Below are 24,624 nucleotides of genomic sequence, written 5' to 3'. Positions count from 1 at the left end.
CACAAATGCACATAAGAGTAACCGTATTTATCTGTAGGTACAGTCATCTACTTCTGCTCACAGCAGAGCATTTCTGCAGAACTGTCCCTCTGCGGAGTCACTGTCTCGGTCACCTCACATCCATCTATTCTTAGTGGATGCTTACACCTTGCACAAATGCATGGCTATTAAAAGCCCATGCAAGCATACCAGATGACGTACTCAAGAGCAGGCAGAGACTACAGCTTTTGGAGAGCTGCACTCCATCCTGCAGCACTGTCCCACCTCAACTCATTTGGCGGGTGCCTCCGCAAAGAGAGGGGAGGCCCCCCAAGTAGCAGCCTGGTAGATAGCTACCACAGAAGATATTCAGCCAAAAGACTCTCTGGAAACGTGCTCCACAACATGAAATCACATCATTCCTGAAACCACAGGAACTGCTGTCAAGTGGGTGGGCACCCAACAAGTGACAGCAACCGAGTCTGAAGACAAACAAGATGTGCTTCTGTGTCATGGGACACAGAGCTTTGCAACACCTCTGCGCCCAGCTCGGAGCTGCGTCCACCTCTCTTTTGCAGCAGCCATACTCCCTTTTGCTCAGGAATGAGAATTAAACCAATTGAGTAACAAAAGTCAGGCTCCACTTGATAAAACACTCACGCACTTGAGAAACCTAGAGAGAAAGCTGTCCCTGGCCACCGACCCATCTTCACCGATTTCCCCTCGTTACAGTGTATGCATTGCTCTTTCCTTTAAGTTGCACTTATTACCACTGTCTGCCTTTCAGCACCATTACAAGGTTCTGGATGAACTACCTACTTGCAAGACACGGGACGCTGCTCTAGAAATGTGAGCGCAACAACAAAGCCAGAGTCTGCAGCCACCACTTAACTTCATCGCTAAACATACGTCTATAATTCCTCGTTATGATAAATCACAATCTTTGAGACAGAACAACTGAAAATTTAGGCACAAAATACCAAATTTCCATAACTGACTTTTCAATGAAATGCCATTTCAAATTCCACACTCCTGAGGCAAGCTGTGAAGTCTGGGAAGTCCTTCACCTGTTTTGCATGTGAATTTTCATACTGAAAGCATCTGAGGTCTTTTAAAAAGCTGCCTGACCAGAGTGGCCCTCTTTGATAGCAACTCTAAAATAGCTAACTGAGTTCCCCAAGGGCTTTGCAGATGACAGAACGATGAGCTGTATGCAAGAATGGGGCCAGCAGCTTATGAAAATAGCTCAAGCCCTACGCATATTACACCATCTCTCATACCCATCTACATATGTGCTCTATAGCCCAGCAAGACTACTGAGGTATACAGATCTCCAGCAGGAGCCCCTTTGAAAAGCAATCAGAGGACAAATTATAAAGTTTAAATGCATGCTATTGTTGAGTTACTTAAGTATAAAAAAGCATCTAAAAAAGGCTTCTTAAATACTGCATTCTTAATTCTCCAAGACCAACAAAAGAAAAAAAAATTGTTCTCCAATACAACCACTTGAAAAAATACGTTCATCCCCAGACTGACACGAAGTGTGATACATTTTGGCTCCAAAATAATTTGTTATGCGGAAATTGTAACAGAAAGCAGAGGCTTATAAAGAAATTCCCTTCTCGCTCACAGACATGATGGTGCGACAGCCCCGAAATGGATCCCACCATCATTCCAGCAGCTAGAGTACTGCAGCAAGCTCAAGTTTATGTACTGGTGGTAACCATGCAGAAGACTGTACTAAATAAATAGAACAGCTATACAGATATAAAGATATATACTGTCTGTGATATCAAGACATAAACTAACAGCTATAACGAGTCAGTGAAAATCTATGAGTGAAGCTACAGATACCTTTTAGCCAGTATTACCTAGGCTGAAATAGTAAAAGTTCACCATCACGTGCGCATCTCCTGCTGCTGCCGCTGGGCACCACCAGCTGTACAACTGCCCAGTACCATACCAGACACTAATAACTTGCTATCTAGGCAGCGGGACAAAAAAGAAACAGAAATCTGGGGTTGGGCAAGGTCCAAAAATCACAACAGTGACAAAAGAAAAGGGACCTGCATCTGCTGCCTCCAGCCCAGCACGCCAGCATCGTGGACTTCGAGAAACTGGCTCACACCACAGACAGAACAGGCAGAGCCACAGTGCCAAAGCTGGAGATATCCGCAGCTAGACTGCACAGATCAACACCTGAAGATTTGATTTAGCTCTAATGTGCCAAAGGAAACCAGGAAAGCTGTTCCAGCAACTGGAAACATCAGCGTTAATACGGCAGATGCCATCAGTGCTGCATAGAGACAGAAAAGGGGAATCTTATCTGAGCCCAAAGCAGGAGCTGCAGGGTAGGGGTGGGCAGCCAGGGCAGTGGTAGCCGTTCCCAAGGGATTCTTACAGCCAAGATCGCATCCAGAAGCAAAAGGATGGGGAGATTCCAGTATCTGTATTAAAACAATGTCCTCCTTTGAATCACTTTGATTCTGTGGTCAGCTTGATCATAGCACACATCATAGCAAGCTTGTAGTCTTAATACTTTAATATGCTGCCAACAGAACTGGACAATCTCTTTAATCTTTTGACCACGTGTGCACAGTACAGATTTTGGTAATATGAAACGAAGTTGTATACACGCAGGCGAACATCTGCATTACTTAGCTGCTTTTCCCTGTTCTGCAAGGGAGAGGCTTACTTAATGTCGCTTTTTTTCTTCCCCCCTCCTCCCAGTCTGTTCAGGGAGGCCAAGCAAGACATTTTCCTTTTCATGTGCACTTGAAGTGCTTGGCATCTGTTTATACTGTTGCAAATGCTGAGATAAACTTCTAGGCTCCCTTCCCAAAGCGCCTGGAAGGAAACAATTGACACATACTCTCAATGCACTGGCTTTCTGAGACATTTCCTACTCACTGGGGTAACAGAGCCTTTCCCATGAGAACCATTGGCTACAAACAGTAATGCCTGATAAATTTCATGTGACACACATGCAACACACTATTATCCTACAGCTTGGTGGAGGATGGGGAGCACAGGTCTCCCTCAGCCGTAATTTCCCCATGTAAAACTGACACAGGCCAGTTGCCAGTTTCCTCCTGTAGCCCCTACTGCATTCACAGCCTTTTCTGGGGGCTGTTCCTGTCACCCTCCTCGCTCTCCTCCAGGAAAATGATTAGCGTCTGTGTGCACCTCATTAATTTTTAGAGCTGTTTGGGTTGACCAGAGGCATGGATTTCACAACACTAAAATCCTGTAGGCAAGACGCACAGCAAGACCTGCAGGTCAAAGTAGCACCTTCTTCCTCCTAAAGGACGGTGGTGGCTCATGGCTTCCTTGAACTGACACCTGCTGTAGCTAAAACTTTTGACGTTAGCTTCTTGTGCCGGAGGAGAAACTGTGCTGTGCACCAAATTCAGCGCAAAATCATCTCATCTGATTAGTAATAGAGCAAGAAGTAGTCATCATCAGAGAGGTATTTCCCTCCCCCTCCCCGGAAAAAAACTTGGTTGAAACCACTTCTTTTGCTTTATTAAGAGCTACTAAAGAGTAGCAGCTCATGATTCAGAGTCCAGATTTAGAGTCTGGGCACAGGAGACTCCCTGAGTCAGTTTTACTGCTGAAAACCCACTCATGTATTAGCAAATCTAAGTTCTGGCAAGTGCAGCATTCCCTCCCTGCCTGCAAGAATATCTCTTCATCTCCTGCCTCCATTCTGGCCAAGCATGGTCTTGCTGACATCCTGAGAATGAAAGTACCTGAATCCCAAGTGGTGCACAGCATGCACACAAAAAGCAGCTCCAGACACCCTGCCTCAGCGAGTCAGGCCCCCCAAGCATACTGCCTAGGTGTAGCGCCGGGCTATTGCTTTTCTGAGTTATTCCATTTAAGGAAATGTAGGGGTTAAAGAAATGTAAACATAGAAAGAAAAAAAAAAAGCGTACTGAAAAATAAAAACAGTAAGAAGTCTGCAGGCTTGAAGTTGTCCAACCTGGGAAAGTTTCAGCTACCGTTAGTTCCTTGGGCGTGTTTACACAGCCAAATCCGTATGTTAGCACAGCCCCATCACCTACTAGGTACACAATCCCGGTCTCCTTTCAGGTGCTCGCTCCCCATCACCCACCGTGGTTTGCAGAGAGCTTCACAAGGCTTTCTCAGCAGGAAAAGCCAGGACTTGCATTGAACACACCAGGTTCCTGTACCTCTATACCTGTAACTTTCTCTAAGTGTTTTTGCAGCCGCTGTGGCACACAGCTGGAATCGGACCTGAACTGTCTGTCAGTGAGGATCCTTTTCTGTCCCAGGAGGAAAGGATGGCAGTTGTTTAGAGACCGAGAGGCAGGGCACATGTGCAAAACACGCACTGAGCAGCTGCCTTCTCCACTGCTAAGCGAGGGGGGAGCGGAGCTGTGAAAGAACCAGGACAAGCCTGGCATCGTCAGCTGAGGATCTGGTTAAATGTACGTGACGAAAAGACCTAAAGACCTTAGGATCTGCCTGCAGGAGAAGCGTGCTGGGAACAGGGGAATTACTCACTCTCTGCAATCACGTCAGCCCCAAATTGGATGTCCCAAGGCCTGTAAAGCACAAACCATCTATTTTGCTCAAAACACATGGATCTATTCATGCTGCAATAGAGGCAGCAAACGATAAAAACCATTTATATAGAGAGAAATCCCTAGATCAAGTGTTGTTTCCCAAACTAGTTCTGGAACCACATTTGCCTTAAAGAGCATTATCACTTCCTACCATGGCCTTGGTAAGAAACCAGTTCCTCCCAGAAGAATCATACAGAAGAGACTCAATGTGTGACGCACTTATGGAGAGTTGTAGAGCTCAGGTTTCTCATGAAGGTTGAGTTTAGGCAATTGTGGGGAGTTCATCCTGCAACAAGTCTTTCCCCAAAGCCTTTTGTACTGTTATTTCAACACATACACATATGTAATAGATTATCAGTAGCCACAGTAGTAATCTAAAGGTAAGTACTACCAGAAAACCTGTGTTACAGGAAACGCAAACTGAAATCAGAGCCTTAGCATGGGGGAAAAAGGAAAAAAAAAAAAAAAAAGTAAATCAGCAAATACGATTAGATTCCCTAAGTGTGCTCATACCTTTTGTATCTGAGGTCTCTGCATTCGTCTGGACACTGAGCAGAGTCTACAGCTTTCTGCAACCTTAATGCATGACCAAGTGCAGATTAAAGCCCGACACTGCATAAGACTGAAATTCTTTTTTCATTATAGATTCATTAGATAGATATCTACAGCCAAACGAACAAGCAGAAAAAGATCACTTCTTTCATGACCCCCTCCATTTTCAACCACTAACTCTTCTAAGAAAATGGTGACAGTGCAGCGGCTATTGCTTAGCAAAAATAAAACTTGGTGATTTGGGGAAAGGAGCCGAAAGTTACAGGATCAAAGGATCAAGTCTGCCTGGTGCATAACATCTAAGAAGGAATCCCTTCCACATGACCGGGGTTGTTGAGACTTAGAGCCTGGTCAGACTAGTCCATAAAAAAAAATCTCAGACTGCCACTTTAGAAGGAAACGAGATAAAAACCTAACATTCAAAAATGTATAAAGCTGAGTATTAGCAGTTTTCATCTGGCCCTTGTTTCTACTTTCAAGGCTCCTTTCCAAAGATCCAGGAGAGTCATGTCAAGACCGATCAGGCTCGGACAGACTCATGTGGTTACAACTGACATGTCTACACAGCCAACCTCTTCTCTCCAAGCTCTGGCCACTCGCACCTCCTGCACTGGGCAGCAGTGTGCACCCAGGCTCTCAGAGAAGACTGGGACAGACATTTCGGGTTGCCCAAATGAAGAGCTTTACTCTGGATGCCCCAGCCATTTAGCTTTGGGGTACGGCTGACCTACAACAAGACAAAGGCAGGTAAACGTGTTGTTCTCTGCCCATTTCCATCACCTAGCTATCAGTCTCATACCTGGATGGAACTGAAACACAGTGTACCCTCAGGGCAGAGAAGCTTTACTTACTGATGTGGCTTCTGAGCTCTTACTCCCTCCACTAACGAGTTGTGAACTTTATGAAAACTTGCTCTGTAGTGACACCTAACATTTAGGAATCTGCAGCTACTGCAGCTCCAAAGTCACACAAGATGGGCAGGGGAAGCAGCCCGCCACATGCTTTGTCAGCAGAAGACGGCACGGCACACCTTTGCCGCCAAGAAGGTGGTGTCGGCGCATGGCCAAGCAGACAGCAAGATGTGGCACTAGCCAACACGCCACTGGGATTACAGCCAGGCTAGCGCAGCTTTTAGCGGCTGCTTTTCAAACCCGTGGCTGGTGGCAGACGGGCACTTCTCATTTTGTGTGAGAATCAAAGGAAATAAATGACATAAAAAGCTGATGGCCCAGAAGGACAAATAAATCACAGGGATGATCCATTTTAAAGGGGAGATACTAAAAGTAGCACTAAGCAAGTCCCAAACTAAGCCCTGCTTAGTTTCAAATCAGCTCAAGAAATAAGAACAAAAGGCCACACCGTCACGTGCCAAGCGCCCTTAACCCTACCTGATTTTAAAGGGGTTACGGGTGCTGGTGCCAGCAGAGGAGCAGGCACAGGCCCTCCACCCCCACCAACGTCACCTCCCAGGCTCTGTGCATGCTGGCACGCACAGGATCGAAGGCACAGTCTGCCTGACACCCCGCTTCAGAGAATTGCGTGCACCCATGGAACAGCAATGACTCTCCCAGTCCCTCCCACGCAGTCATCATTATCTCACCTACAAATTTCCCAGGAGTGATTTGAAAGAGCATTAAATTTCCACACAGCTGAAAACAACAGGCAAATGGGAACATTTTCAATGATACATTAGGAAGATGTAAATTCTGAGTAGGAGGACAGACATGGAAATTCAGACCTGTCAGTGAACATGGCTGGTTCATGCGGCAGAAACAAGGAACATGACCATCTCCCCTAGCACTGTGTAAGAGCTAAGTACCATCCCCATTAACAGATATGAACACAGATACTGAAATTCAGAAGAAAACAAAACCAAACCATAGCCAACCCTCTAGATGGGCTGACCAGGCACACCCCCAGGCTCACCACTCCATCCCCACAGGGTTTTCAGAACACCCTAATACTCAAGTGACTGATTTTCCATGCAAGTAAAAACCTATCAATCAGATAAAGAGCAGAACGATTCATTGAGCATTTTGTTTGCTGAAATCTGGGTGAAATCTAAACAAGCTATCAGTTGGAGATAAATCAGGTCCAAATCCCTCCTGTTTTCTGCAGCACAACAGCCCCGTCAAGCAGCAGAACCACAAAAAGATGCGTTTCCATCCAAAGAGAGCAGCCTGCACAATTGGAACAGACGTAGCTCTGTGTCACAGTAACGACTTTATTCGTGTAGAAACATGCATGTATGTCTTACAGTGGCGATGCCTGGGCACAAAATTACCTCTGCAAGAGGCTCCCGTGAAGGGAACGCAAGGTCTTTTGAGGTCCTCAGGACCAGCAATGGCAGGTCCTGGAGCTGCAGAACGAGTGCTAGGTGAGAGACCAGCTGGGAGAAGCAGAAGAAATCATGTCTGTATGGCAAAGACTGGAATAAAGAGGCGCAAGTCTGTAACCAGGTAGCTGAAAAAACTGAGATCAGGAAGGCCCTCAGGCATAAGGCCTTTAAAATAATAGCAGTATGCAATAAACTCCTTCCACGGTCTGTGGAGTTGGCCAAAGAAAACGGTCAGTATGAACCCATGAGGTGATGGGACCAAATACTTGTGAAAGGACAACGATAAAGTTGAGTAGTGGGTTCACAACCTAATAAATGCCACCAGGAGAATAACCTGCAATGAGAGAGAGGCAGTAAAGGGCAAAAAAGAAAACAGAGGCTCCAAGAGAGACAAACCTCAAGCTACTACGCAACTGCCAAGTAAAACAGAAAGGGATAAGATTAGAAACAACAGGGTGCTCTTCAATTCTGCTAGCTCTGACAAAAGAACCCCAAATTCATGGCTAAGATGAAAGTATTCAAGAAAGGACCCCAGCCTCAGCAATGAAGATGCAGTTACTTAAACAGGGAACTTGTCCAAAGACCATTTTACATATTTGCATTACTGCACATCTTAATATGCAGTCCTTCACTAAAATCACTACAAGGGGCAGGGAACAGAGCTGTGTAAGGGGAAGACAGCACGTAAATCAGAGATTCTTCTTACTGCTTTTATAACATCAGGCTTCTAGAACTTCAGTATCTCCAAAATCTTTACATAAAGTGACCTCTGCAGTCTTTAAAAGGTTCCCATGTAACAACACTATATTTAGTTAGAAAGAAAGTCTTCCTAGCCATCTGTTTAAAGCTTTCACTTCCCAATTTCAAACATGCACTCACTACCCACCAATGACCCAGACTTGAACTACAAGATTCCTAACAGGATTCAGAGGCCTCTCCAGCAAAGCATGTTTAAAAGGTGAGTTAGCACTGTGCCCTGAAGAATGGGATGGCTCTAAAAGATGGAGCTCACAAAGTCAAGTCAAGAATATCTAAACAGGAAAAGAAAATGAAAAAATGAAATGAGGTCTTCATATGACTTATTGAAGATCCTACAAACCCTGTTTGTTTAGAAGATGACGACCAAGGCAGTCACCAAAAACTATGCTAGGAATGCCAGGAAAGGATCACAATATGAAGACACACACTGATGACACCTGTTAAGTACTGCTTCATGACAAGAAAACAGAAGGAAGTTGGCAACGAATTAATGGGTGGACATTGTTTAGACAGAACAATAAACATGTGTTTGGGGTATTCTCACTGAGCTTTATATAAGCCATTGCGAGACTCTTACCCACAACCCCATAAGCTGCTTTTCTTTCTCTCTTCTTTGGAGCCGTGAGAGGTTACAGAAGCCACCGAACCTGTCCTGCTGTGATCTGATCTAATCTGGCCAGCGCTGCCTGGATTCCACAGACAGAAAAGGAAGACTTTAAAAACGCATGGCTCTGGGGAACAGGGCAGAGGAGGGAACTGTGCTGGACTGTTTAAGTTTTAGGCCAAGCTGTTCAGAAGGATGGTACCTTTGGATTCTCTGGCATCTGTCTCGAGCGCTGAGCACAGTTTCTTTAAAATTATGTCTCCTTCCAAAATTGCCCCAAATGACCACCCAAAATAACCCATCTTGGCTGAAAATCTTGGCCTCATTCTCCATATTTCCATCTCAGTAATTACCAAGGCTGACTAAATGAATATCAAGCTGTACTTGGCCCTATCAAGTTCATAGATGCAAGTAGGTTTTAGATTACCCTCCAATCTAAGTAAGAGCTGTGGTATAATGACTAAGGCATCAAGCACTGCCCCCATTTCAGAGAAAGAACCTCAAACTGCTTTCTAGGTACCAGAGCTTGGCTGCTGCTTTACCACTTGCGCACATGCAACAGGAAGGCATGCTGCAGAAATCTGCACTCTAAACCCTGAAGCAAACACTGTGGTCTTTTTAGAGCCTGAACTCCTAATCACTGCCAATGACTGCTTAGAGCAGCACGTTGTCCAAGGCCTGAAGAACAAACCGCAAAGGCTGGGCACAACACAACCAAGATAGCTAACTGCAACATGCCAAGCAGAGAGCTACCTAAACAATCACCCTGTTCCCTTGGGCTTGCAAAGTGCCAGGAAGTCCTCGCAACTGCCTGACTCTGCAGTACTGATGTCAGTAGGAAAACAGCCCAGCTGCAAGCTAACCTTGGTTCCAAGGCTACAGTTATAATTAAACATATAGAGGCCACAGTGTGCTTTACGAAATGCAGACTGCGGCCGGAGCTGGGGTTGCTAGAAGGCCAAGCTGCTGCCAGCAGGGCACCACAAAGGAATGCAAACACCACGGTGCTCACCGGCAGGAACCCCACTCACACAAAGGCCTCCTGACACCTCTCCAGCAGCACAATGCATCCTTCAAGGAAGCACCCAAGTTTCTTACGTCCCTTCTCAGGCCTCTTTTTACTGCTAAGGAAGCTCTCCCAGCATTGCGCAACCAGACTAGGATCATCACCCAAAGGGACAGACCTTCCCGAAGGCTGAGATGATGACCGAACCAGCGTTCAGGCTGCACTTATCCTAGCAAGCTATAGAAACAGCTCTAGCATCAGTTTCCAGATTAAGCCCAGCTCTACTAGTTCTGGGTGCACGGATGAGAGAGGGAAGGATGCTCCTGTATTCCCTAGCTACATGAAGGCTGTGGCTGTTTGACGTGGCCAAGCTTGAAGGAACCCAACCTTGACATGGGCCAGCTATCTTCTGCTTCCTGCCTCAGTATTGTTCCCTGTTTGCCAAGGGAGTCCTGTCATTTACCTTCACTGGTTCTCTATGCCATGATTTATGGCATGCAGCATGTCTCTTAAAAATCTGTCAATCTGGCAAAAAAACACAACAGAGTTCGGTAAGTACAGCCAAACAGGGCAAATACTGGCATCGCGCATTTTACAACTGCGACTGGGCCTCCCCAATAGATTTTGTGTTACCTTTTAATTTTAAGCATCTCAGAAAAATTCAGCACATCTGGGGCTCACATCTGAAAACTTAGCAAAGGCTGTATCGGTTCTTCAGCCTCCATCCTGAACTGTCATACCCAGTACTACCGTACCTTAGAAAAGAGTTGTTGGGCAGAGGAAGGCATAAACGATGGGGGCAGAAGACAGTCAAACAAGCCTAGACTTGAATCCCAACTGAAATCACCCAGGAGAAGACCAAACCATCGTGTAACCAGCAGATGCACAACTGCAACACCAGCCTGCATGCACACCAATGCTGGGCAGCATCTACAGGAACTGAAGCACAAAAGAGGAGAGGGCTTAAAAAACAACCTTTGTAGAGTTGTTATCATGAGCACACTGACACAACAGAGGCCCATGCCCCTGGACTGGACAGCTGTGCACTGTCCAAGCGCCTGCTTTCTCTTGGTAGAGACCAGCAGCTTCAGGATGGCCCCAGTAACTGAAAACATACACTCAGAGAAGTGGCTCCCATCAAAGGCTGTAAGGTGCCATGTGAGAGCCACCTTTCTAATTAGCACAGCCCTCAGCAAAATTAGTTTCCCTGCCAGGTCAGAGAGCTGATGATGGTTTCTAAACTGACCAGAGATGGAAAAAAGCCAGACACTGTCAGAACAATACAGAAACACTTTCCTTCACTGCCACAACGACACGGAAACACCTTCCTTCACTGCCACGTACCTCACATAGTATGTGTCAGTGCAAAACTTATCATTGCTTAAAAGAAAACACCTTTCCTTTGCAACGGGCAAACCAAAGCATACACTGACTCAGCTGTTCTTGTAACATTTTCTCGATTTCTCCTGCGCGCACAGCCAACTTATGACTACCTTACGTAAAAGCAGTTTATCATCATCTGAACTGGGATTGCGGTTTTTCTCACAGAGCCTGGAGTAGGCGGGCATCAACACCTTCTCACACAACCCCGGCAACTTTACAGCTCACACCGATTCCTGACAGCAGATAGGACACATCTGCAATGACCAGAACGACGTTCCATGCAATGATGGGGAACAGACACCTGCTGGAAATTGCCAATAGCAAGCCCAGTCACAGATTTACTAGCATCAAGCTAACAAATGACTGAAAAGTGGTGTTATCGTAATGACAAAAATTTCTGAACAAACCACCTCACGAGCGATTCATATTTCATAGACCTCACAGCATTTGTACTATTGACTTAATTAATCTACACACATACAAACCACTCCCAACTTTTCTGTAGGGATTTACCGTACTATCAAAAGTCTGCAGTGAAGTCATAGCACTAGACCTTTTCATTTACAACAAACCAGTTAACGGCACATTTCAGTATCCTGCAAAGCGTTATGGAGAATTAAAGCTGGAAGGAAGCTCATCTGCTATCTGTCATCCAGATACTTCAAAGCTGAGAAGATCCAAATCACCCATCTTGTTTTTACTAGCTGTGTGCAGCAGCATCTAGGTCCCAGCCTGTGCCTGCCATTCCCAAGTTGTGCCAGCTGCTGCACAGAAAGAGTGCAAAAAGGCCGTGCCTGAGTCCTCATCATTTTGCTTTTGCACAAGCAAAGCCTGACTCAGTTCTACCAAAGCAAAATACAGCCTACACTGTGTCTGAGTGTAAATTAAAAGTACCAAAGAATATTAATGAAGTACATTCTGTGCTGAGATTTTATCTGATTAATTTTTTAATCATATTTATTTCAGAAGCAATTAAAAACTCTGACTGATATGAAACAGGTCTTCTGGTTATTTCTGAGAAGGGAGAAGGTCTGCTTACAGTCAGTGATCAAAAACTGAGGGCAGGGGTGGGAGAAGAAAAAGAAAACAAAGTAAATGGGTAAATACAGCTCATTTCTCCTACCTTCCGCCTGCTGTTAATAACAGCAAAGGTTTTCAGAATTATCTTTACCCTTTCAACCTCTCTCCTCATTGATCCAACCATCAAATAATAATCTTAGGCTTATGGTAGCACACAGCTTTCTACCAGCAGAGTGCAATGACACAACAGGGTCGAGAATAGAGAGCGAGGAGGAGGAAAGTGTGAGGAGCAGTCAGCTAAAATGGAAAAATTAGTTATGGAAAAGTTGTTATAAAATCTCTGGTTTAGGGTCCCTATATAGGAAATGCCATAATGGTAACGGGGTCAATGAAAAAGTTTCCACTGTAACAGCACTTTTTCCTGAATTCACTCCTACATGTTGGTGTCTAAAAGAGCCTCTCGAGACCTCTACTTTGCAAATCATTTGAAACACAGGACAAAACACCTGACACGAGCGCTGGTCCCTGTCTCCAAATACATGCAGCCAGGGTGCCCCTCAGGCTGCCGGCAAGAGAGCTGTCAGACTTGAAATCAAGCATCCTCCACCCCACCACGAAGTCAGGGCAGCAGCAAGCCCGGGGGAAGTTACGCTTAAAGAGCCAAGAATACCTTATCTCAAAGGATAAGGTGGAGCTTTACTTTTCCCCTCTTGCAAAATTGGTTATTAAGTAATCTGTTTATGTCACACATACCAGCACTCCTAACAGTGGCACTGCAGCAGTATGTCATTACCTTCAAGGAAAGGAACGTGCAGTGCTCTGAATGAATGGGAACGGTTTTCTCGTACAGGAGGTTCAGCTTAGGGCAGTGCCTCTTCCTGACTTCCGCCAAGAAAGCCTATGTTTTCACACTCGCTTTCCTTCCATGCTCAGAACCGGATCCAGGCAGACCCCTTGTCTCGCCACGTCACATTTCTGGGCACTTAAGTGCAATATCAGCGATGGCTAGCAAAGCAGCTCTTCATGACTAATCAACTGAGCCCGTACTGAACTAATCAATTGAGGCCTCTCACTGATAAAGGCAGTAGGGGGTGACCTGGAATGGAATCATTTTCAAACGTTAACATCTGATATCACTAACAAAACAGCAACACATTCCAGTGCAGGACCAGACTGAGGTGCCATCCCACAGAATCATTAAACTATCTCTGGAATCAGGCCAGAGGGACATACTTTTGTCAAGTATGTATGGTTTCTACTAACACTACATTTACGCAGCAAGGGCATGACCGACAATTGCCCCAAGCTGAAAGCCTCTCAACATCCTACTGACCAGAAATGCCCGTTTTCCCCCCTCCTTAAAAAGCAAAGTCCCTCCCTCTCCCCCACCCCACTGCATAACTAAATTAGCGAGTGACAGCGGTAATTCAGAGTTGCTATCTCCATCTCACAGAGATAATGTGAAGTCATCAGCTACCAGTAAAATGACACCACGCTGTTTCTCTCTTCTTGCAAAGAACATGCCGAAGAGGGATGGTCAAAATGACAACTTTAAAATTCCGTCTTAATCAAAACGATTCACCGGCAACAAAAGCAGTCTGCTTTCTAAGCATGTTGTAACTGTTTTGCAGTAGGGTTTTCCCGTTCTCTCCTGCAAACTCCTGCAGCTGGGGAATCACCAAGTCCCACCACCCTAACACTACACTGTCAGCTCTCTTCTGACAGAGGTTACAATGCCCCTTTCCCTAGCAAAAGGAAAAAGAAAACAGTCTCTCCTCTCTGCTCAGTTTTTCTTTTTTTCCTACAGGTTTAGAGAAATTTAAGAGTGGCTTTAAAGAGTGTTCCTGAGAAATTTTATCAATACTGACTGCTAGGTGCAAAAAACCATTGGGAAAGGAAGAGGAAGGAGAGGAAAGAGAGGCAAACGACTTTATGATACATATGTTGCTTCCCCACAAAAATGGGCTAAAAATAAGAACTATCAGAAAAATTAAATACACTGGAGACAATAACTCCACTCACCATTACCTTTCTCTACAGAGGATGGAACTACTGTAAGCCTTTTAGAAAAGCAGGTTATAACCATACCATGAAAGTGGCTGAAGTAACGGAGAGCACTTGAGAGCTAGCACCTTCAGCTCTCCAGACAAATGCTCTCCTCCTTGAAACCACTCCACTTGCCATGCAGAAATCTGGCAGACAGACTTAAAAGCATCCGCACCAAGTGTCAGCCAAAGGTCTTCAACCTGACATTTTAGCCCTTCCATTAGATATTAAACTGGAAGAGAGTAGATTTAGACTGGATATAGGGAATAAATTCTTCACTGTGAGGGTGGTGAGGCACTGGCACAGGTTGCCCAGAGAGGCTGTGGCTGCCCCCTCCCTGGCAGTGTTCAAGGCCAGGTTGGATGGGGCTTGGAGCAGCCTGGTCTAGCGGAAGGTGTCCCTGCCCATGGCAGGGGGGTTGGACTAGACGGTCTTCAAAAGGTCCCTTCAAATCCAAACTATTCCAAGAGTCTACAGTTATTCTACACATGCAGACTATGATCGCACATGGGGTGCATGTGTGCATATCAGACACACACACACATTAAGTGTACTTATATACAGGGTGTGCATCTGTGTAGAGCGCTGCATGTAGCTGAGGACATGCAGAGAATCACAGAATCATTTAGGATGGCAATCTTCCCCTCTAAGGCAAATTAGATCTTCAAAGCACCAAGGCCTTTAATGATTCCTTGCACTGTGGTAACACCCCGAATTTGCCAGGAACACTATGGATTTGAGGCTGTCCCGCTCCAGAAGAGGGGAGCGGCTGAGCAGCAACCCCCCAACCACATCATATGTGCGCCATACATGCATCGGGACGTTAACAGATGCCACAGCATCAGCACTGGCCCCGCACAGACGGCAGCTCCTTTTGTGATTTAGCTAGGTCATTTGCAGAAGCCTGGCGAGAATCAAGGCGCTGCCTTTAGCACGAACAAGGGAATTAGCTGGCTACACAGCTCCAAGTCTCTCCGGAGGCTCAGACAAGCAGCTACAGTTCTCAGAGGCCTGTCGTGTGCAATTAGAAATACTTGTTTCCCCTCCTCTTCTCCTTTCCCCAGCGAGACGAACTGCAACCGGACTGTTTGCCCAACTAAATCCAAGGAGGACATCTGCATTGAAACATGGAGATAAACACACCACATCTACAAATATAACTTAAAGCGTTAACCACAACCTTTTTCACAGCACCTGCAGGCAGTTAAAAGGACACTCCCGTGACGCTCTTCACAAACAGCAATTTGTATTATATTCCTGGAGCGTCACATATGGGCAACACACACCACAACAGCATGTGGCAACATTTAAGACAGTAAAATACAAGAAATATTCTCCCTCTCTGCCCTCTCAAATGTTTCTGCTGTGCCAAAGTATAAATTGTTCTACAAGCAAAAGGCTAACACAAAACCCCTGTCATTCAGATCCTGCAGACAGCAAATGGCCTAATTAAACCCAACATGATGATTTATAGCTACTGAGCACAGATTACTTCATATAAGAGAGGAAGAAAACACAGGCTTTTTTATGGAAATGACTGGTTTGATTTGCAGGAAGTGTTCTAATCCATCTTTTTCGAAATTATTTTCTTTCATACTGCCTGATCCTTTACTGTCCGTTGCCGGTGACAATGACACGGCAGTAACCTTACACCTTTCAAAACATTTTAAACCAAAAAGCCACAGGCATTTGTTTGCAAACAAAGAAATCAGAATAAAATTATATACCTAAGACAAGAGGGGAAGGATAGCACTGTGAGGTGAAATGCTGGCCTCCTTTCCCTTCTAGGTAGAGCACGTACTCTATCGTCCCTTCCTCTTTCTCCCCCACTAGTTTATCAAGTACATGGTCAACTGATCCTCACTTAAAAAAAAAAAAGAAAGAAAGAATTTGCTGCAAATAATTCATTCCTATCAGCTTAATAATTTCCCACAAACAACCTTAAGCTAAACTTCTTTAAATTCCTTTCACCTTTTGGATTTCACAATATTTTTAGTGAGAGAGAAAATAAAAACACTTTCAAAATATCCTACTCTCTTCTTAAAGAGTGAAGAAACTGTTTGCTCTGTTAAAAAGTTCCTCTTCAAGGGAAAAACCTTCTCTTTATGCCTCCTAAGCTAAAAGGATAACCCAGGCAAACATCCACTTGCTACCTTATAACCACCCCCAACACTCGGTGCAAATTCTGCTGGTTTTTCCAGTTTGCTTCTCCCTCTGCGACACCGTATTCCAGCACTTTCAAGTGTAGTGGTGATATGCAAGCGTTGCCAAGACTGTATTCACAGAAGAAAGAAAAACAAACAGCCCCGATATTTCACAGCCATTATTCAAGACACAGCAAACAGGGCTTTGTGGGAAGTGGAAATGTGTGCCAGCAGCAGATAACAACGCTCACTCCTGAACTGAAAAAGAAGATTTCTTTAAAAAGTCAGTGTCACCTGAATCAAGCTTACCGGTGCTTCAGTCCATTTTAGGATTAATCACTCGCAAAAGAAAAGTGCCCTTTTTCTCTGCTGTCCGACTGTGCTGATCTTACGTACAAATACAAATTGTGAAGGTACCCTTGCTCCCCAGCGGTCCAAGGTCTCTTACCTTCCACTTCTTCTTCATCACATACATGTTTAAGGAAGGAAGCCCCTCTATCCAGTACTGCCTCGTCCTCCATCCTATAGTAATAGAAAAGAAAAAATGAATGCTCAGACTTCTCCTGGAGCGAGCTATTCGAACCAGCCCAGGTCCTGGGCAGGTTAACTTGCAAGCTGTTGTTCATGTTCCTGTGGGCACTGCTGTTCTCCTTCCAGTGCCTGCTGTTCCTTCATAGAGCTCCTTTCAAACGGCGTTTGGTTTAAGCTGGCCTCACGTAGCTCGAATTCTAACCTTGAGAGGACATCAGTGGTGACAGGTGTGAGAAAGGTAATCCCGGCTAGAAGTCTTTGGATTTTTTTTCCTGTTTCTTAGTTGTTTTGTTTCCTCCTCCTTTTTCCTTTTTTTCTAGAAAGGACATATATACACACAGGCAAGTTTGGGACCGTCTGTGCAATAGCCAAGAGTTTGTGGGGTTCCAGTTTCCCTTTAAAGTTCTTCTAAAAGACCACAGCTGCAGAACCACGTACACAAGCACACAAGCACACTACACACCGACACACACGCGCGTTTGAATGCACAGTGGGAGACCAGCCTTCAGCCAGCCTCTTAATACCAGCAAAGCACGCTTGTCTGTTGGGAGGCAAGCCGTGTGTCACATGCTGGCCTTACAGAAATCTGGCATATGAGGATTATCCAGAGACCGAGCTACAGTAAGTCAGACCATCACAGCAGTCATTTATGTGTGTCACCCATTCATTCATTCATTTGGGGACGGGTTTTAGTAGTTGCCTTTTTTCCCCTCCCTGTTTCTCTCCACCTTGGATCTGCTTCTCTGTATAGAAGAGACTCCTAATTCTACAGCTCCACCAGAAAAGTCCTGTGGCACTGCCCAGAACTCGTGCTGCCATATTTCACCCACAAAATCAGACCCTGCACACTTTCCAAGGGTTCATCTGCAAATTCATTTTTGACAAGGAAATAGAAAAGTGATAAAATAACAAGGAAAAAAAATTCTAGCTGCATTAAATAATCTCCTTTCATATCGCTTAGAGCCTAAGCACACATTTGCTGCTCACTGCTGTAGAGTCATTGTGGAAGCTTTCTCTCTTGATACAACTGCAGACCAGGCCGGTAACCTCTTTTCCTACCAACGGCAAGAAACAGGTATATATGGTAACGATGACAAAAACACCACCTTTTCCTTATATTCCCTAGATGGAATAGGGATAAACTTGGTACAGAAAGAGACAAAGCCTTCAAAACCTCTTCATATCCATATGGCTTGCACTAGTCATCCCACAAGATCGTGCAAGGGCAGTAGCAGCAAACAATGTTTTGTAAGGGCAGATTCCAAATCAGCAGAGTACAAAAAACGAGTGGATGAATACCAAGAAATCAGAATGTCTTTGGATATCTAACCTTGCATGTCAACGCCTACCTGAACAAAACAAGCCAACAAACAAACAAACAAACAAAAAACCAGAGCCACAAAAGAAAGTACCAGAGCCCTCATTTTCTGAAAGCAGGAGCACAGCAGCCAGTCTCCCATCTTTGCCAAGTTTTCCTCCACCTCAAGCACCTTTACTAACACACCGTTGGCCTCATCCTTGGCTCCTAGTCTGCAGCTCAGCTCACTCAAAGCCAGCACTCAGGCACGCACACAGAAGCCTTCCCCGAAAGCTCCTGTTCTTCATTGAATTATTCAAGACTATTTATGCATCTTTTCTAAAGGCAACAAAAGGGAGCATATTTCATGGATGCTCTTGCCCATTTGCAGCAGTTGTGAAGGCACACCCTGATATTTTTTTTCTTTTTTTTTTTTTTTTCCTGCCAAAGCAGCACAGTAGCTACTTGCTATAATCACAACTGAAAACATCTGGAACAGATGGGACTGGATTTCCAGCCCAAACACAAACCGCACATGCTCTACTACTCTGTAAAGTCCGTTCTTACAGTTTTGCACACAACATGCCCCGGCGTTTGCCTCCATTCCCCGAGCACCGACACATTCAGGCTGCTCACCACACGTGTAGGTGCGTGACCACACCTGCGCATCCCACAGCCCCTGCTCAAACACCAGTTTCCAAAGCCAGTTTCTCCACACCACCTTAGGCTCCGTCTGCAGCAACTGAGAAGCAACAGCCTCATGGCAGGGAGGGGGGAGAGGGAGAAAAGAGAGGAAAGGAAGGGAGCGATTCCCACCGCCTGCAAGGAACACAGTGCTGAAAATTCACTGGATGCCATCCGCCTAGTAAAATCTCGAATTCCCCACCACTGCAGTGCATACTCCCAGCATCACCCTGCCCACTGCTGTGCCTCGCTGGCTGCTGAGCATCCGAGGCAGCAGCTCACGAACAGACCCCATGCTTCCCCCCCGCCCTCCCAGTGATGGCACCTTTCCTCCCTTGCAGCAGTTTATCACGTTTAACAGCTGCGCTTTCTAGCTGGAGGGCGTTGGAAAACTGCTTACGACACATCACAAGCCTGATGCTTTCCCCGAAACGCACGCAGAGCAGATCCGAAGGAGCTGGGGGATTTTAAGGGCCAGGAATAGAGCTTGGGTCGCCTTGGCACAGTGCCCTGTCTCTAATCCGCAGGAGTTTAGTGATTAGACTCCCAAGCGCCACCTCCCTTGACTTGGTCTTTTCTGCCCTTCTCAGATTACTGCAGGATTTCTCCAGGTCAAAACCCAGCAAGAAAACATCCTTTATGAATTTGCATGGGGAAAGTATTACAGCCCCCTGGAATTGTTCAAATAACATGAAATGGGAGTTGCAGAAATTAAAAAAAAAAATTTAAAAATCACGTGAAGCAAAAAGAAAATCTTCACTTGGGTCTTCAGGGGGAAACTAGCAGAGTCCTATCAGTGAAGCACTGCTGCAAGAAAAGGTATTTTCACCATCTTATAGAGTAGGCACACACACATGCACTGGAGGGAAGAAAGGGTGGAAATCTGGGGGGGGCCTCTGAACAGAAACGTGCCTTACCTAAAGCCTGGTTTACCAGTTTTTTGTAACAAGGAAAAAAGCACGGGGCATTCAGACACTTTTTATCTAGAACCACATCCTCATTACCACCTCTGCAAGGTTTTGGAAAGAAACCTAAAATATTAATTACAAAATAGTAAGTTTCTGTTTTCAGGGTCTAGATGTGAGGAAGTTATGTACTCTGACAGAATATACTCAAGTGAAAAAATACGAGCTGCTTGACTCATTGGCCTCTCTGGGTAGATAACTGGATCGGTACCAAACATTTTTAGAAATGACATGACGTGCCAACAGGATTTTAACAAGAGTCACACGCAGCCTACGCAACACAGCATACAACTCAAACCTAAATCTGCAGTCCACTCGCAGGTACAGCTCACAGAGCTGTTCTGCCAGACTACTCAGAAAGAACAAGACCAATTTAACCCTGACAGGGATCCCAGAATTCATGACAGCAAGAAAAGTCAGCATAAAGTGGGCAGAACTGAAGGAAATCGAATGGCACAAAGCTGAAAAGACGACGAAAAGCCTGTTCTCTGCTGGGAGATGGGAGTGCTGCCACCGCCCGGCCACCCAGCCCACAGCCTTCCCCGACCGTCGTCAACACCAGCGCTTTTTATAACTTCAGAATTGATGACAGGAGAAGAAGGAAACTAGTGTTTGGCGTAAATAAAGCAGAAAGGCTGATGTGGTGACACGAGCCGTTGCGTGGAGATGCAACTCACTCAAGTGAATAAACGCGTAACGTTGCTGGGGAGCAAGAAACAAGAGTTATTACTTGCTGATAAGCTTTTACTATTCTGCCCGTTTCAAACGTCTTTTGCAATCAGGAAGAAACTCTAGCAAGCTCTGGACTGAACAAAGAAAGAAAAAAGAAAACACGGAGACAGCTTTGTAACTGAAAGGGAGAGCACACTGCAGAGTCCCTGCGAAAGTCACATTTAAAGAGCAATCCTTTTGGAATAAGCCAGGGCACGGGACGCGCCAACGGCTTCAGGGAGGAGAGAGCACTGCGAACGCTGGGTCACAGAGCAGTAACACCTGCCGGCCCTGACAGCAGGGATCGGGTCAAACCTGCTCACCGAAACGTGCCTGCCCAGCCACGCAGCGCGACAGCTCCTGCTGTACAGCCCTTGCGGGCAGGCGTGCGGAAGCCGTCTACACTCGTGGGAAAGGCAAGTGAAATAAGATTTTCCTGAGTGTGCAGAATCAACTGCCCTCGTCTGCCTCTTGGAGCCTGGCACCGTTTACCTGGCAAGACTTTTTCCTCAGGAAACTGCTACCCATAAAGTGGAGTGGGAGCGCAACGGAAGGCTCACACAGAAGGGGTGCACAGGACCTGGACCTGAGCAGAGAGAAGAGCCACCAATTCCCCATCAGTGACAACCAGTGCTTTCACCAAGCCACTCAAGTTAGATGCCAAGTGTGTCCCAAAGATAACAAATCAATAAGCCAAATGGGCTGCTTCTATCACCAGGCTGCGGAGAGACAGAGAAAACATTATTTCTTTTCTCTGCAACCTGTGAAGCCTTCAGATACTGCGATGAGAGTGGCCAAGTAAACAGGAAACTAGGAAGGAGACTTGGTCCCAGTTGATGCTCTCACAGCCCATACGCAAATGCTTGAATAAACAGACCTAATACGACCGATTCCTTTTTAGGGGCTAGATGTGTTTTGGTTTTGTCACATACTTGCATATGGGCTCCATCACACAGGAAAAAGAGCTTCTGACTATACTCAGCACGGTCTGGTTGATGCACTTTTAGAACACATTGCCAAATTTATCTTGGATGCATTTTCCCCTGTCAGCTCTAAACCAGCATTTACTTACATGCTTTCTCAGCAAAACGTTGTACTCACCAGGAGCAGAGGAGGACAGAAGCCTCTGCCTTCTGCAGGAAGAACTTGCACTGTAATACCTTTAACTCCAAACATAAACCCAGCATCTTTTAAAATAACTCTTGATAATCAACAGAGAACTAATACCCAAGATGACTGCTTTGCACAATGCTGTTGAGTAGAGCAGATGCAGACTCATCTCAGCTCTTGCCCCTCCTGCAGATTTCTTTTCTGAATGGAGAACGTCATTTCCTCTCTCCAAAGGAGTGCCAACTGTCTCCTGTACAGAACCACCAGACAACTACAAGGGCTACAAAACTAAAATCTGGAAATGCCTTTCATTGCTTGACACTGAAGAGTGCTTGTTACAAGGGCTTCGGAGGAAGGACAAGCAAAACTGAGGGTAAGTACGTATGCCCCTCAAGAGCCCACGTAAATCACTGAGGTTACGCTTCTCATCTTCCCCTCCCTGGAGGTCCTTTCATGGAAGTCCCCCTAGGTCAGTCATGACAAGACAGAGCTTTTGCACAATGTGGCACTGGCATAGGTTTGTAAAGCAGTACCCTAACACGCTCTTTGCATACAGCTGCAAGACCGCTTTTCAGATTTCATGCTATTTCACCTTTTTTAAACCACCCTCACCCCCAGTAGGCTCTTGAGAAAAAGTCACTTAGAGACACATTCTCTCAATACTTCTTCATCTCCCAGAACCCTCATTTCTGAGAGGTTGCCTCCCCATCAGCATTTCAGATGGTGTTTTCTGCAGACAGACATTTGCCTTTACACTGCTGCCCATTCATCCAAATACTTTCCCACTTGTCAGCTGGTTATGCAGGCCTAGGATAAACCACAAACCAAAGCTACTGGGTGCCTCTGATCAATCACACAGCATCAAGTAGAATACAAACCTCGATGCAGGCTATCTGCTTGAAATGTCTCAGTTACATGGATTTCACTCAGGAAAATGCAGCCCGTTCATTCAGTAATACTGTGCCATGCTATTTAGATTACCAAAAGTGGTTTTGGTATTAATGAGACATTGTTGAAAACTGGAGAGGGTATGGGGGGGAGGGACTTCTATTGGCTTGGGTTTCTAATAAATTCCCAATTAAGTCATCCCATTGTTATGTGAAACGTTTCACTCTACAGAGGTGTTCTCAGGGATTGAAATTAAGTCGAATTACAGGATTTAAATGAGAGTCTCAGTTCTTGACTAAGTCTTGTTTTCAAAAACTCTTACTGTCTGGAACAGCAAGAACTCTAAAGGTTTATCTCAACTCACAGGTGAAACCTATGAGAGCACCTTCCTGAAACCAAGGTAAGAATTATTTGAATTTATTTTGACAAAATAAGTTATGTCATTCAGATTTCAATTTAAATGTCTGACAACTCTGGAAGAACTCTTCTACTTGGATAGGTTCCAAAAATTAAATAACTACTAGGAAAACCAATTAGGAGTGAATGAAACTGAAGCTTTCTTCTGCACAAACAAGAAAGTAACTTTATCAAAACACAGGGAAATACAAGGAGGTATATTGGCACTGGACCCTAGGGTAGGTGCAGCAGTTGAAGCCATTGTTTTATTATGTTTAGATTGCTTACCATAAAATGAGACAACACTGTAAAAAATGATAAAAGTCAGATCGTTTTCATTTCCTTCTCTTAAAGGAGCTGTAATTGGAGACCTACCAGCAAGGAAAAGTCCACGTTTCTTTCAAGCTTCATTGGAAAATTGCAGCATCTCAGTCACAGCCCTCTCAGCAACAGGACGAGGTGAATCTCTGCAGCTGAGCTCCTTGTTCCTGACATTTTCCACATACATCTGCTATATTTAATATAGCTAAAGCCAGGAGAGGGTACAGAGACACTCTGAAAGGAATTCAAGACTGCACTTACGTAGAAGCTTTATGAGATGAGCCAATCAACAGGAAGAAGTGATTTCTGACTGCAAATATTATGAATATAACTGTTTGAGGCTAACATAAACCAGACATTTTTGTAGCTTAATTTCTGTAAAGCATGAAATACAAATCACAAAAATGTTTTTCTCTAGAGGCAGAATGGTGTCAGGCTTTAAACGTACAAGCAATACTGGCTTTTTCCTAAAAATTACTATTGTAAGACAGCCTGCAGGATCAGATTTTTTTTTTTTTTTTGCAACATTCATTACCGTGACAATGCCATGTCCTGCAGTAGTTTTGTTACAATTTTATGGCTTGTAGGCAACTTCTTACTGGACTATGTTTCACACATCCAATTGACTATCCCTACTTCCCCCCACCTCCAGTTTTGCATACTACTGGAAGAAACAACTCAAGAGTTCAATTCTGGCATGAAAAAGTTCCTAATATACTCCCACCTGCTTCAAAACATGTGCTTGGGAAAAAAGGGTCAGCAAATTCTTAGAAGTAGTTCAAAAATGGGAAAGTGGCAGGAGGAGAGACCTCATTTCAGGAGTGAGCTAAACAAGAAGGCAACCAGGAAAAGATGACTTCAAGCCATACAGTGTACATTTGCCCCACTTAAAGAAAATTAGGTAGCGTACACAGATTCACAATTTAGCGCATGACTTGAGGCTCAATAAACCTTAGATGAAACTGCTCCAGAGGGCTGATTTATGAGAGCATTTTCATGTGCTCTTCAACTAAACCCGTGTCTATTTAAAAACAATCCTGTTTTATTAAGTAGCTGCTCGTTGTTCAAGCCTCATGTAAGAGCTCTTTTCGAGAAATCTGTGCCTAAGTGTATTGTGTCATGAGACTGGGTATCACGGACTAAGAACCACCTTCCCTATTACAAGCATGTATTTTACATCACCTCAGCACGCAGCTTAAAAATGGGTGCAAGACTTCAAAAGTACATAATAGACAGAGGATCTATATACACCTATATAGAAACATACACAGATATATAAACCTAGACAAAGGAACAGC

The 24,624-nt window shown here is 45.0% G+C and overlaps 1 protein-coding gene across 4 annotated transcripts in view; it reads right to left on the bottom strand.

Annotated features, from left to right (window-relative positions):
- SLC4A4 (solute carrier family 4 member 4) overlaps nt 1–24,624 on the bottom strand; it is a 234,040-nt gene that overhangs the window by 136,993 nt on the left and 72,423 nt on the right. For 3 of the 4 annotated variants that reach the window (XM_086464770.1, XM_086464772.1, XM_086464771.1), the window contains exon 1: nt 16,872–16,944. In XM_086464770.1, the coding sequence (XP_086320896.1) occupies nt 16,872–16,944 (73 nt within the window). Of the gene's footprint in view, nt 1–16,871; nt 16,946–24,624 lie in introns of those variants that run through there. The other variant, XM_086464769.1, reaches the window with a different exon arrangement.

Source organism: Leptosomus discolor, chromosome 4 (genome assembly GCF_034619465.1).
Source record: "Leptosomus discolor isolate bLepDis1 chromosome 4, bLepDis1.hap2, whole genome shotgun sequence".
In the NCBI taxonomy this organism is placed as follows: Eukaryota; Metazoa; Chordata; class Aves; order Leptosomiformes; family Leptosomidae; genus Leptosomus; species Leptosomus discolor.
Note: the sequence above shows the minus strand (reverse complement) of the source record. Positions and strands in the feature narration are given on the sequence as shown.